Source organism: Mustela erminea, chromosome 19, assembly GCF_009829155.1.
Source record: "Mustela erminea isolate mMusErm1 chromosome 19, mMusErm1.Pri, whole genome shotgun sequence".
Classification (NCBI taxonomy): domain Eukaryota; kingdom Metazoa; phylum Chordata; class Mammalia; order Carnivora; family Mustelidae; genus Mustela; species Mustela erminea.
The window spans coordinates 2390520-2403306 of record NC_045632.1 but is presented as its reverse complement, the minus strand read 5'-3'; the positions used below and the strand labels follow the sequence as shown (position 1 = coordinate 2403306).

Sequence of the window (12787 nt, the reverse complement as noted above, 5' to 3'; positions counted from 1 at the left end):
GAGGCCCTAACCCACTGAGCTACCCAGGCCCCCCCTTTTTTTAACATTTTATTTATTTACTTGACAGCACAAGCAGGGGGAGCAGTAGGCAGAGGGAGAGGGAGAAGCAGGCTCCCCGCTGAGCAGGGGGTCCAATGAGGGACTCAATCCTAGGACCCTGGGATCATGACCTGAGCAGACGCTCAACCAACTGAGCCACCCAGTCACCCAGGAGACTGGGTTCTAATGCCCACAGAACTGGATTTGAATCCCGGCTTCACTACCTCTTGGCCGTGTGACTTTGAACAAGTGACTTCACCTCTCAAGGTCTCGGTTTCCTCAAATGGAAAACTGTTACCATAACCGGATAGATGTGGAAAGCCCTTGGCATAGGGCCTGGCATATACTAAATGCCCCGTAAACAGAGCCTGCTTGTGAGCTATGACATTGTTTCCCGAATCTCGGTCATCTCCTCACGACCCTCAGGATCTTTCTGACCCTCGTTCTGCTTTTCTTCTAATATTTCCCTTTAAATTGGTTAATTAAAAATAAAATAAATGTCTTTTAAAAAGAAATGTTACTTCGCCACCAAGGAAGTCAGTATCACTTGCCAAGAATAGAAGGTAACAGTAAAAATAAACACAAAACTATTAACATTTAAACTGTTTGTTCGTGCATCACCTAAAATCATCACACTTGCCTCTAGCGACGCATGTCACATTTTAGGAGATAGATAATGATGTTGTAGGACTAGTAGTTACAGCCCGTCTCTGTGTGTGTAGGGGTTGCCTAGCAGCAGCTATGTAACAAAAAAGAAAAAAGAAAAAAAAAAGCTCTTAAGGGGGCTTCTCTTGGATCTAGATCTGCCAAGCAGGGACTATGTTTTCAATTTCCAAATTAAAAAATAGCGAAATTTCCAAAAGATGCTTTTATTCACACTTTCCATAAGATAGTGTTGCTTTGTAACGTAGAATGGAGGGGGACACCTGGCACGCTCAGGGGAGTGTTCCGCTCCTAATCTTAGGATTCTGAGTTCGAGCCCCGCACTGGGAGTTGAGATTACATCAAAGTAAAATTAAACAAACAAACAAAAAACTATTTAAAAAAAGAAAAAAGGATGGAGGAAGAGGGACTGGTTGAAATTATGGGGCCAAGAATGGCTAAAGCCCCAAGTCCGTCCTTGGCTTCTAGTGAGCCCACCCTCCCTAGAAGCTGGAAACAGTCTGGAGTTTGAAACAGCCTTTATTGAGCGCCTCCTCACACTTTTATATCCATCTGCTCACTGTGATTCCTCTAGTGAAATCAGCTGTACGAATCTTGTTTTCCAGATGGGGACCCCGGGGCTCAGAGAAGGATAATCTTATATTCACCCTACAAACATTTACCAAGCATGTGCTAAGTTCTCAAGCACTCTTTAGGCGGTAGAGACTCAGAAATAAGCCAAAAACAAAGTCCATAGTTTCATGGAAGTGATAAGTCCAGTGGGAGTGGACAGAGGATAAGCAAACAGACGTGGCAGGTGGTGCTCAGAGGGATGGAGAGAAGCCATCAGGGAAAGGGGATAGAGTAAGAGGACTTGTTATTTTATCAGGGAAGACTTCACCAGGTGGTGGTATTTGAGCAGAGGCCAGAGTGAAGGGAGGCAGTGAGTCAGTGAACATGTGGGGGGAAAGGAGTTTCAGGCAGGGGGATCAGCAAACACAATGACTCTGAGAAAGAAGCATTCCTGATCTTGGTGTGTGCAGCAGGAGCTCTGTATGCCAGAAGCCAAGTAAATGAGCAAAGCAAACTAGGAGATGGTGTCAGAGGAGGGAAAAAGCTAGCATACAGGGATTTTTTTTTTTTTTAAAGAAAGATTTTATTTATTTGACAGAGAGGGAGAGAGAGAGCGCACAAGCAGGGGGAGCTGCAGGCAGAGGGAGAGAGAGAAGCAGGCTCCCTGCTCAGCGGAGATCCCAGTACCATGGAATCATAAAAAGGCAGACACTTAACCGACTGAGCCACCCGGGTATCCCAGTATACGGATTTTGTAGGGCTATGGTGAGAACTTTGACTTTTACTCTGAGATGGGAGCCCTGGGTAGGTTTCATGTGTTCTGGAACGATAGCGTTGTCAAAGGATCCCTGACTTAGATTATAGAAGGGTCACCTTTTTTCTAATGACAGGATGGCACAGGTTTTATTCCCCCAGGTATTTAGACTGTGTGAACTGGGGTACGGTACGAGCAGTTTCTAAGCGTCGGTTTCCTTGGCTATAAAATACAGGCAGAAACTAATGATCCCTAGTGTCTTAAGCTCAATGGGGACAGAATTTCTGTCATGCCGCTGCCTAGAACAGTGCCTGGGCTTTAGTAGGCGCTCAAATATTTGAATGAACCTAGGACTCTGGAGGTCGTTGAAGTTCCAAAAAGGAACAGCAGGTGTCGCACCAGCCCCATAACCGCCGACCCGGAATCTCCGGGGCTGGGCTAAATCAAACTTTAGCAGGAACTAGCTCACTCGAACTCGGATTTTTTCAGAGAAGGGGCTTCTGAAAGCCGACTTATGACTTTCTCCTCTTGAAAAACAAACTTCTCACCTGGAAAAAAAACGGTTTCGGATACTTTTACATCTAGAAGCGAGGGGGCCCCCGTCCTCGAACGCCGCTTCCCAGCATGCGCGGCGCTATGCAAATGAAGGCGGTTTCCAAAGTGAGGATGAGTCATGCCCATGCAAGAAAAAGGTAACATTTTGGAAGTATATATGTCGTAGTTGGGGAGAATTTATAGATATCAGAGTCAACAATATTGCACACGCCCAAGATACGTGACCATAACTGTAAAAAGATAACCCTTTTTGAATTTTATATAGCTGTGTGAGAAAGGTTTCGTCTTGCCCGGATGATCCTCAGTGGTCTGGGGTGCAGGCTTCAAACCTGTAGCTGTCTAGCGACAGAGTGGTTCAATTCCACCTTTCGGGCGATACCGCCCTTCCTTTTTCATACTCCCATGAGACTGGACATTAGAGCATGGTTGTTAGGGAGAAGGTTCTTCCTGCCCGCGCCTATCAGCTTTGTAATCTGCTTAACCGATCAATCTCCGCCACGCGAGTCTCATTTCCCACGTGGGTTATCACTTTTACTGGGAGTATCAGAGATGATTCCAAAAGATGATGAAAGTCATCCTGGATTTCTCCCCTTCGCTTGCTTATTCTCCCATTCAATCATGTGCTCACTCACGTATTTAATCACGCATACACTTATTCATCGGTCAGATACTCATTTATTCATTCATTCATTCATTCATTCACGCACTCATTCAACAAGTATTTGCTGGGTGCCAGGGGTTGGGAATACAATGTTGATCACAGCCCCTGCCCTGGCCTCACGGTGTTCTCAGTCCAGGGAAGGAGATAAACATTCAATAATCATTAATTACATATTTAGTGAACAACTGCAAAGATGGTAACTACTGGGAAGGCAAGTATCGAACTTAGAGGCCATCTAATAAGGAGACCTGAGCCCAGGTCGGATGTCAGTGTTACATGTGGGCAGACACTTGAAGGATGAGAGGGGATGAACCAACAGAAAAGGGGAATATTCCAAGCCGGGGATCAAAGTGGCCCCAATAAGAGCAGTGAGGATAGTGATGACTGCACCTTCGCTCTGCACTCGGCATGGGCATGCATGAGCTCCCTGACTCCTTATAGCCCCATTCTGCAGCTGAGAAAACTGAGGTTCACAGAAATGAAGCTTCTTGTCCAAGGTCACCCAGCTTTGGTAGGCTCTCAGACTCCTGGCCCAAGCTATTTACTACTGCCCTGTGCTGTCTTTCTGAAACCAGCTTTTCACTAAGTCCTCTCTGTTCTGCCTCCTACTATCTTTTCAATTCCCATCCTCCTCTCTGATTTCATAGCCCTGCCCCTGTTCCAGGCTTCCCCACCCTAGATCAGTGTCCCCACCCTAGAACCTCCCTGGCCTCCTGCCCCAGTCTTGCCCCTTTCTCTGCCAGCTACCCTCAACTTAGTGGTTAAAGCTGTCTTTCTAAAGCACAAGCCTGCCCCTACCTTTCTTGCACTCAAACCTGCTATGGCTCCCCAGTGCCCAAAAGAGATGATCTAAATTCTTAGTCTGGAATTTAAGCCTGCAGAATCTGGTCCTTGCTGAGCAATTTCTCCATACCTTTTGCTCTGTGAACCTCTAGCTCCCTTACTATATCAAGCCCTCTCCCCACCAACCTCTTTGTGCTCACTGCATCATTTTCTATCCCCTTCTACGTCCTCTGTATAGCCTCCAGGACTCAGCTCAGCAGTCCCTCCTCAAGGAAGTCTTTCCTTGTCTCCCTGACCAGGTTACGTGCCCTCACTGGGCTCATGGATTCCCTCAACTCTGTGCCCTTGAGATCATCCCCAAAAGATCTGGGTCCCTCTCTGAACTGTGAGCCCTAGGAGGGGGAGGGCCTGGAGGTGTCTCAGTCCATGCCTTGTCCCCAACACTGCCCAGCACTGGGGTGGGCACACAGTAGGTACTTAGGAAATGTTTCCTATTGATTAATAAATTATATGAGACAGTATCTTTGGTTCAGCCCATTTTAGGTGGACCCCTATAAGTTCATAACCCAGAAAATATGATTGCCTGAAAAGCAAAAGGAAATTCATCTTCATTGTAAAGTGGTCCATGTTTTTTGTCTCATAAAACCTCGAGGACTGATAGGCACTGTCTGAGCTTTGGTCCTGTAGGATGTGTGCTTCAAATTTCTCGATCTGTTCCACCTTCACTCAGGTCATCCTACATCCCACAGGGTCTGGGTGAGTTCCTCTATTGTCAAGAAACCCAAAAAAACACCCTTTGGCATTTCAGGACCTCTCACCCACTGTTCTGCCTCATCCCCTCAGAGAGGAGGCAGACCCTGTAGGAAGTCCTCTGACTCCCTACCCTCCTCTGTCCTGTTGTCCTGCTGTAGACTGATTCACAGACCGGAGTCTCACAATGTGTTGTGTGTGGGCGAAGCCCCCTCATTGGGAACAGACCCTACAGCTTGGCAGACTCATATTTAAGAGCTTTTTATTGGCGACAGTGCAGAACCACGGCGGGAGGGTAGTGGCCCAGTGCCAGCCAGCCCCAGCCCCCCAGGGTCAGGTGCAAAATACAAAAAGAGAATCACAAATACAGCATGGGGCGAGGGGTTGGGATTCAATAAGTTGTGGTCCAGCAGGGGCAGCTCCCTCCCCTCCCCCAAGTCTCACACTCACACCCAGAATCCTTAAAAGATACAGACTGTAGAAGTCTATGATTCCTCAGGCTTCACTCACGAAAATAAAATCTCACGTCCCCAACAAAGCCAGAGTCAGGAGACAGCTGGAGGACCGGGGACAGTCAGCAAACAGACCCAAAACGACCAGGTGAAAACAAGGAGAGAAAAGACGGCCAGAGACTGCCCCGAACCACCGGAGGGGCCAAGACAATCCGGAAAGACAGCGAGAGACAGCCAGAGGAAAGGGAGCCAGAAACAGGCTGACTCGAAGTTTCCAGAAGCAGTGTTTCCGAGTCAACGGGGCGCTGCTTTGGGGGCCAACGTGATGCAGGCCGACGTTGCAGAAGCGCTCACACACTCACGCGCACGCACGCTCACACCCATATATAATATATTTATTTATACATAATAGATATAAGTGCCTTTCGGAAACCAGGAAAGGGATAAATAGCCACGGGGCGGGGTGGGGGGCACGGGACAGGGCACGTGGAATGTTTCCCATGCAGCACAGAAGGCGGCGTGGCCCACCCTAACTTAAAAAAATATCAATCCGCCTCAGGAGAGAGTTCTCGAGAGGTGAAGCACAAGGACAGGCGGGGCGGGGGAGCCCAAACCCAGAATCAGGACTTGTGGGGGGCCTGGGGCAGGGAAGCTGGGACCGCAGGAGAGCAGCCCCTTCGAGTTTGCCAGTCCGAAAATACTGGGGCTTGGGGGGGCCAAAGCCTCGGCCTTGAAGTCTTCTCCGGAAAAAATACTGGGGGTCCCCTGGCAACCTCTCATTGTTCCCTTTCTAGAAAGGATGTAGGGGTGCCACGGGGAGGGAGAAGTTGGCGTCCTAGGCCGGGGTAAGGGGACAGGCCTTAAAGAAAAAGGCCAGGGCTTGGGGCTGGGGGTCCTGAGGACAGAGGCCACGCGGATGGAAAACTGTCACCCCCACTCTCCATCCTGTCACCCCTGGAGTCTAACTCACTGTTGAGGGGAGGAAGGAGGCAGCTGGGGCGAGGGGAGACCAAGGAAAGGATTTGAGGCGGGAGGGGGACACAATCCGCTCCCCACCAAGGGTTCTGTCTCATCGGGCTCCCCCCACCCCCACCCCCAATCCGGCCAACTCGGTTCACAGTATAAAGCACTCCAGCAGGACGGGCATCACAGCGCCCCCTGCTGCCTAAATCAGAGAGGCCCAGCAAGGAAGGCCGGGAGGGAAGGCTGAGCCAGGCTGGGGAGGCTTGGGGTAACACTGTCATCAGAAAAGGAGGGCTGGGGGCCGACTTGGAATTGGGGGGGGGATTCTTAGGAGGCCAAGAATTCAGATCAGAGCCACTTTTGCCGGGAGTGGGAAGGCTGGACAGCCAGGGAGCGAGGTTCACATTTCAGACTAAGTCGGTGGGAGGGAAGGAGATTATCATAAGGGGCATCAACTTCCCTTAAAGGGAGGCTCAATTCCGAGGAGGATCTAACCACGTGGAAATGTTGGATAAATAAGCTAGGGTCGGGGGAGCAGGGAGAACCAGCCTGGTCACCCCCTGAAGGATGGGTGTGGGAGGCGGTGGGGCAGTGGTCTGTGGCATTTCCTTGTCGGGCCTCTCTGGAGCAGAGTTCAGCCCACCCCGCAGCCCACCACCAGCACCCCTTTCCCTCCGCCCAAAGCGAGGCGCCGCCCAACCCCCCACCCATCCCCAGAGGTTGGGTTGAGGTGAAAGGGCCAACAGGCAGCTGGGGGCGGGGTACATTCCCTCCCCGCCCCCTGCCCCCAAAGTCACCAGCTTCCTGGCCTCGCCGGGCCACAGAAACAAGAGGCGGCACAAAACACAAGGAGGTCCTCCTGTCCGATGACAGTGATCGCAGAGAGTCAGACAGGAGAGGCAGGAAGGCCACACACCCGCTTTGTCTCTTCCCCTCTCTCTCTCTTCCTCCTCCTCTTCCAAATCGCTCCCCCTCGTGTGTTTGTTTGTTTTGTGTCTAAAGAGTTCACAGAGCAAGAAGGGAGGGCGAGTTCAGGGGGTCGGTGGGCTGGTCACTGCCGCTGGGGCGTTGGGCGCCGGTGAACGCGGAGACCTCCGGGCAGGTGAGGACAAACGAGGAAGTGTACGAAGGGTTAACAACGGGGAAGGGGTCGCCGAGGACTTGAACTTCACTGTGTGTAAAGAGAGAAGCTGTCAGGTTGGGGGATGCGTCTTGGCTGGTCTGGAAGGGCAGGGGCGGTGGTGGCGGGGGCGGCAGCAGCCAGCTGAAACCATCTTCCTTAGTGGATGCCGACCCCGGCAAATCTCTCACCTCCGCCATCGGGCCGGGCCCCGGCCCCTCTTCGTAGGGGATCTTGCAGCCCGGTTTGTGGGCCACCAGCACAAACTCCAGACGCTCCTTCTCCTTTTGGAGCTCAGCGATCTCCGACTCCAGCTCTGCCTTTTCTTCCTCCAACTGATCTGTCTCCTGGGGTCCAGTCACACGCAGGAGGGGGAAGAAGGAGAAAAAGGCCGTGAGTGACAGGACAAGGTGGGTCATGGCTGAAACCACGTCCCTTACTCCTGCTGCTGAGGCCCCTGGCTGGAAGGCCGCTTGGGGCTGAGTGGCGAGACCCCCTGATGTGGGGTCCGGATGTACTACAGGAGTCGGGGCAAGGGTCTCGCCTTCCGGGAGCCTGTCCCCACCCCCCACCCCGCCTCCCCTGCCATGTGTTCAGTGGGAACTGAGAAGGGCACAGGGCACATGGAGGGCTCTAGTTGCCAGAGGCACTCAGAGGTTTGTTGAATGAATGAATGAATGATTGTTCCCTGTTTGTAATGCCACCTCTTCTCCACCTTTCCCCTTCCCCCTCTGTCTCCCAGGGAAGAGACCCGGCGGGAAAGGAGAGGATTTTCCCGATTTCCTCTAGGGGCAGCAGGTCACCTGTAGGAACCAGTCCCAGACCAAGGTAAGTTGTAAAAAAGGGAAGGAGGCGTTGGCCCATGCCACCTGCCCCCACTCTGAGCGGTCTGGGTGCGTATGGTAAGAACTGACGTGGGATCAAAGCTTTTGGCTTCCAAGACTCTCCAGAATGTCAAAGCTAGAAGGAGCCTGGAAAATTCCAGGAGGGGTGGAAGAGATGGAGAAACCGAGGCAAAAAAAGGCTATGGCTTGCCCAAGCCCAAAAGGGAGAAGAAAGGACAGGACTTCTGGGAAAGGTCATAAAGCGGGACTGGCATGGCTGGGTGTGTGGAAGGGTCTGTGTGTGTACCGGAGATTACCCCACCTGGCCACACCCATACCTAGTTCACGTGCAGAACCTCTGGCTCTCAGCCCAGGACCAGGGCACAGGTGGCAAGGGGCAGAGGATGGGGGAGAGCCCCCCTCCCATGTGCCCTCACCCCTCCCTCCCCAGGCCGCTGCTCACCGCCTGGAGTCGGTCAGTCAGCTCCCTCCGACGGTTCCTACACTTAGCTGCTGCCAATTTGTTGCGTTCCCGACGAACCCTTCTCTTCTCCTCCTCCTCCGGAGTAAGCTGAGTAGGGGAGACAGAGGCCATGAGGTCTGCGGACACGGTGCGCTGCCTCCATCCGTCCCAACCCCCTCTTCTTCCCCAGGGGCCACAGGAGGACCCTCTATTCCTCCCCATCTGTAGCAAGGATGCTAGGGTTTCTGTGGCACTAAGGCCTCAGTGGTCCCTCACCCCACTGGTGAGAAAGTTCCCACCTCTCTTGCTTCCTACTCCCAGGCCAAGTTGAGATGCCCCTTACTCACCGTCTCCTCTCGGGGTCTCCGAGGCCGGGCTCGGGCCGGGCGGGCAGGCCCAGGTCCACTGGTGGTTCCGCTGGTGGAAGGTCCACCACTGCCAGTAGCTCCGCCGCTGCTGTAGCCGCTCATGCCCGGCGTGGAGTAACTGGTTCCTGGCATGTCGTAGGGGTCGACAGCTGGGGGCTGGGAGGCCAGTGGTTGCCCCTGGGACTGGGCCATGGAAGAGATGAGGGTGGGTTGCACGAGCCACTGGAGGTCCTGGCTGGTTGTGATCGCGGTGACCGTGGGCACGAAGGAACCGGGCATTTCCCCGAGACCGGCGCACTCCTACGGGGTGACACATACACACACAGGCGTAGACACACAAACAGAGACACCGACACACACACACCCAACACACATACACACACCGACCCCGTGAGTGAGCACAGGGCGAGCGGGTGTGGATGTGTGTGTCACAGGCAAAAAGCCACAACACCCACCCTTCCACTACACCGTGACGCAGTGCTAATGAGAGGATTTCTGCTCAACTGGCTTCTACCTCCTCCTTCTTCTTCGGGGAAAGGTTGCACGGTTCCAGCGGGTGGTGAATCACACCCCGGGTTGGTGACTCTTAGGTGGGGGGGTGGGGAGGAGGCTGGACACAGCCGGGTGACAGAACCCCCGGGAAGGAGTCACAGCCACACACACAGCCACAACACCCCACCCCCACCCCAGAGGCAAGGGGAGGGAGAGAGAGAGGCCTTAGGCCAAGCCTTCCTCTACACTCACACCCGTACACACACCCCTCTGAGCCGGGGGGATGAGCGACTGGAAGGTCCATGAGACCTCCGTGCAGAGGCGGGGGGTCTTAGTTAAAAGGGTGTTGGGGGACGGCCCTAGGAGTTTTGAACAACGTTTCAAGTAATTGTCTCTCTACAGAGTGAGACTGACAAAAGACAGATTACGGTAAGCGGGACAGGTAGAGAAAAGTGACGATCGGGCTCCCTCAGACTACCACGGAGGGAGAATGGTGTACGTCCTGCGCCCTGAGCCGGAGCGGCGCTCATCTACCCCCACCCCCAAATGGAACCCTAGGACTGCTCGGAAGGCTTAACTACTCTCCCAGGGGGCGTGGTGAGGGATGGGCTGGCTCGCTGGCCAATGAGAGTCCAGGAAGCCCAGAGAAGGCGGGGCTCCTGGAGACAACCTGGCTGGTTCCCCTAGGGCTAGCGGTTCTAGTCTTGTCTTCCGACACAGCGAAGGGATCGGGTGACCGGAGCTGGGGGACTGGGACTGTGTCTGTGCGTGCCCGGAGAAGAGAGTGACGGCCACCCATGTCTCCCAAAGAGACCCCGGCACACAGACGCTCTCGGCCCCTGAGATGGGAGGGCCCTGATCCCCGCGAGGTCCTCGCGAACCCATTGGATCGCAGAGGGTCGCTCCTGTCGCGACAGGAATCCCCTCTCTCTGCCTTCAGAGGCCCGTAAAAGAGACCCCAGCGCCGAGGAACCACGAGTTCCGGGGACGGAGCTGGGGGAAGGGAAATGCACCCTACAAATAGGAAGGGAAAGTTGATTGGCCGTAGCCTGCGCCGCGGCGACCAATCGGAACGCCGGGCTGCCCCCTCCCTTAGCAACGTGGCCCAGGCGTTCCAAAATAGAACGCTCCGGGACGTCAGGGGCGGGGCGGACGAAGGGGGCGCCGCGCGCCGTGCGTGCCCCGCGTCAGACGGAGGATTCCAGCGCGTCAGCCGTTACGCACGGGTCCCCCGTTACGTCTCCGCGCAGGAGGCGGAGGCAGAGCTTCCAAGCGAGGGTTCGAGGCCAGTTCGCTCGCGGGATCGAGGGCAACTCGATGCTGGAGTAGGCGCTCCGATGGAGAAGGAAAAGGGAAGAGGCTACTGGAAGCTTCCCCGGAATTTCCCCCACCTGCCTAACTGCGCTAGCTCCAGGTTGGGGACCTGAGTCGGGAGCAGTCCCGGAGCAAGCTAAAAGTTCTCAGCCCTGCTACCGCATACACGTTGCACTGAACGGAGCATTCTCCCCACCCCCAAAGCTCACCCCTCTGCTTTCCCTCCCAGCGATCCGCGCACACCACCAATTGCAAACACGCCCCGACTTTGCAGTTTGCCAAGTGCGCGGTGAGCCTATTCCCTCTCAGATCCCGAGTTTTGGTGCGTCTCTATTTGGGGTGGAGGGATTGCTCGATCCATTCCTGACTTCTAAAAAATACAGCCCATAAAGCAGCACCCTAACCCTCTAGAACTTACCTGGGAGGCGGCGGCGGTGGGTGGACTGCCGAAGGAGTCCACTGAAGACAGATACTGAGACTCGGCGGAGGGTGAGGAGCTGCACCGGGAGCCGGAGTCGTAGTCTCCGGGGAAAGCTTGAAACATTTCCCTGGGCACAGGGGGGGCCCTGTGACCACGCTGAGGTCGCCGGGAAGCCAAGGCTATGGCCGGGTGGAAAAGAAAGCTGCGAGTCCGGGGTGAGCCGACCGCGTCCCCTAAGCGCGCTGTCCGAGGAAACTCGGGATGGGGGCAGCGTCCCGCTCCAACAATGGCAAAGTTTCTGTGCAATTCCTCTGCGGTGCCCAGGCCCCCACAAGATGCCGCTGTGCCTCCTGAAAGTCCAGGCTCCGCAGGACCCAGGGGCGTGGGGGGGGATCGCTCCCCCAGAGGCGGAAAGCGCTGTCTTGCTGTACAGAATCGGCTTCGGGTGCGCTCTCCTCCACGCGTCCAGCGGGTCCCACGGGGGGAGGGGAGTAATAAAGAAGACAAAAAGAGTAAGTCGCTCCTCCAAAATAAAATGTAGAATTATCTAGAAGAATCCTCCCCAAAACTTTCTCGCCGGAAAAGAAAAGCCAAACTGAACTTCACAGCCCCCAAGAAAAACCACAACAATCAAGTCCCCAAGTTCCAGCTCCGCCTGTCCCTGCCGAGGCAGTAGCTCTCAGTCTTATGAATGAATCCCAAAGCCGCCAGCCTGTATTTATATGCCCGGGACCCGCCTCCCTGCTTACGTCACCCTACCCCAGCTCCACAAACTTCCTAAAATCTCCGGCCCTGCTGAACTCAGCTCCGCGCCGTCCCGCAAGAGGTCTGCCCTAGCCTCGGTCTGTCCACCTGCATCACCCTCGCGACCCTGGGGGTCGTGGGGGCTGCATTCCAGAGCCCTCGGCGGGAGGGGATCCCGGCCCCGCCTCCCAGGAGTTCCTGTGACGCAATTAGCCATATAAGGAGCTCGGCCGGCGCGGCAGAGTGTTTGTTTGGTATCCTAGCAATTACGTCAGAGGGAATCCCTCGCTCGCTCGCGCGCTCACCCCGCGCGCCTGCGGAACCCGCCCGCACCTGCGCAGTGCCGCGCCGCCCCGGGGGCTGGTATTAATAGGCTCTGAATCTAGCCTGGGGAAGACCCGGGTAAGTGGGTACTTTTCACCTCCGGCAGCCCCTCCCAGCCCTCCCGGTGGAGCAGCGCCCTCACTCAAGAAGGTCAGATCCCCAGAAAGAGACCCTGGCTGGTGTGGTGTAGCCACGTAGGCGGGGAAACTGAGTCCTGAGCGGAGTGGGAGGGACTGTGATGTTCCAGATGAAAGAGGAGGTGGGGGTGGAGTCCCGAGGCTTCTGGTAGCTTCGGTCCTGGTGGCCCTGACTTGGGGAAATGTTATTCCTTTCTGAGCTTCAGCTTCAGTTTTCCCGTCCGGACAAAGGATGTGTGTTTTGGACCCCCTGGCCCCGCACGCAGTCGGGCGTTTGGGAGGTACGCGGGTTTGGAGCGGGCAGAGAACGGAATTCAGCGTGAGAAGTCCCTGTTGATAGTGGTGGTAACCTCTCCTTCCCGCTTCATAATCCTCCCTTTAGACCTAAGAAAAAATGTGTGTTGAACA

The 12787-nt window shown here is 54.8% G+C and overlaps 1 protein-coding gene across 2 annotated transcripts; it reads right to left on the bottom strand.

Annotated features, from left to right (window-relative positions):
* Window positions 1-5002: 5002 nt before the first annotated feature.
* Window positions 5003-11882, bottom strand: FOSB (FosB proto-oncogene, AP-1 transcription factor subunit). 2 transcript variants are annotated; one of them, XM_032323280.1, is made up of 4 exons: window positions 11172-11882; window positions 8927-9247; window positions 8580-8687; window positions 5003-7639 (listed from the first exon to the last, which is right to left on the bottom strand). In XM_032323280.1, the coding sequence occupies exons 1-4, from the start codon at window positions 11295-11297 to the stop codon at window positions 7178-7180; spliced, it is 1017 nt and encodes a 338-aa protein (XP_032179171.1). In that variant the 5' UTR covers window positions 11298-11882; the 3' UTR covers window positions 5003-7177. The 2 variants fall into 2 exon arrangements, with proteins under 2 accessions (XP_032179171.1, XP_032179172.1); XM_032323281.1 differs by having other exon boundaries at window positions 8927-9130.
* Between the last annotated feature and the right edge of the window lie 905 nt (window positions 11883-12787).

Coding starts and splice junctions, on each gene's coding strand:
- FOSB (XM_032323280.1), bottom strand. CDS start 11,297: ATGTTTCAAGCTTTCCCCGGAGACTACGACTCCGGCTCCCGGTGCAGC. Junction 8,688..8,926: donor GGAGACCCCGAGAGGAGACG/GTGAGTAAGGGG, acceptor TCCCCTACTCAG/CTTACTCCGGAGGAGGAGGA. Junction 7,640..8,579: donor TGACTGACCGACTCCAGGCG/GTGAGCAGCGGC, acceptor ACTGGACCCCAG/GAGACAGATCAGTTGGAGGA.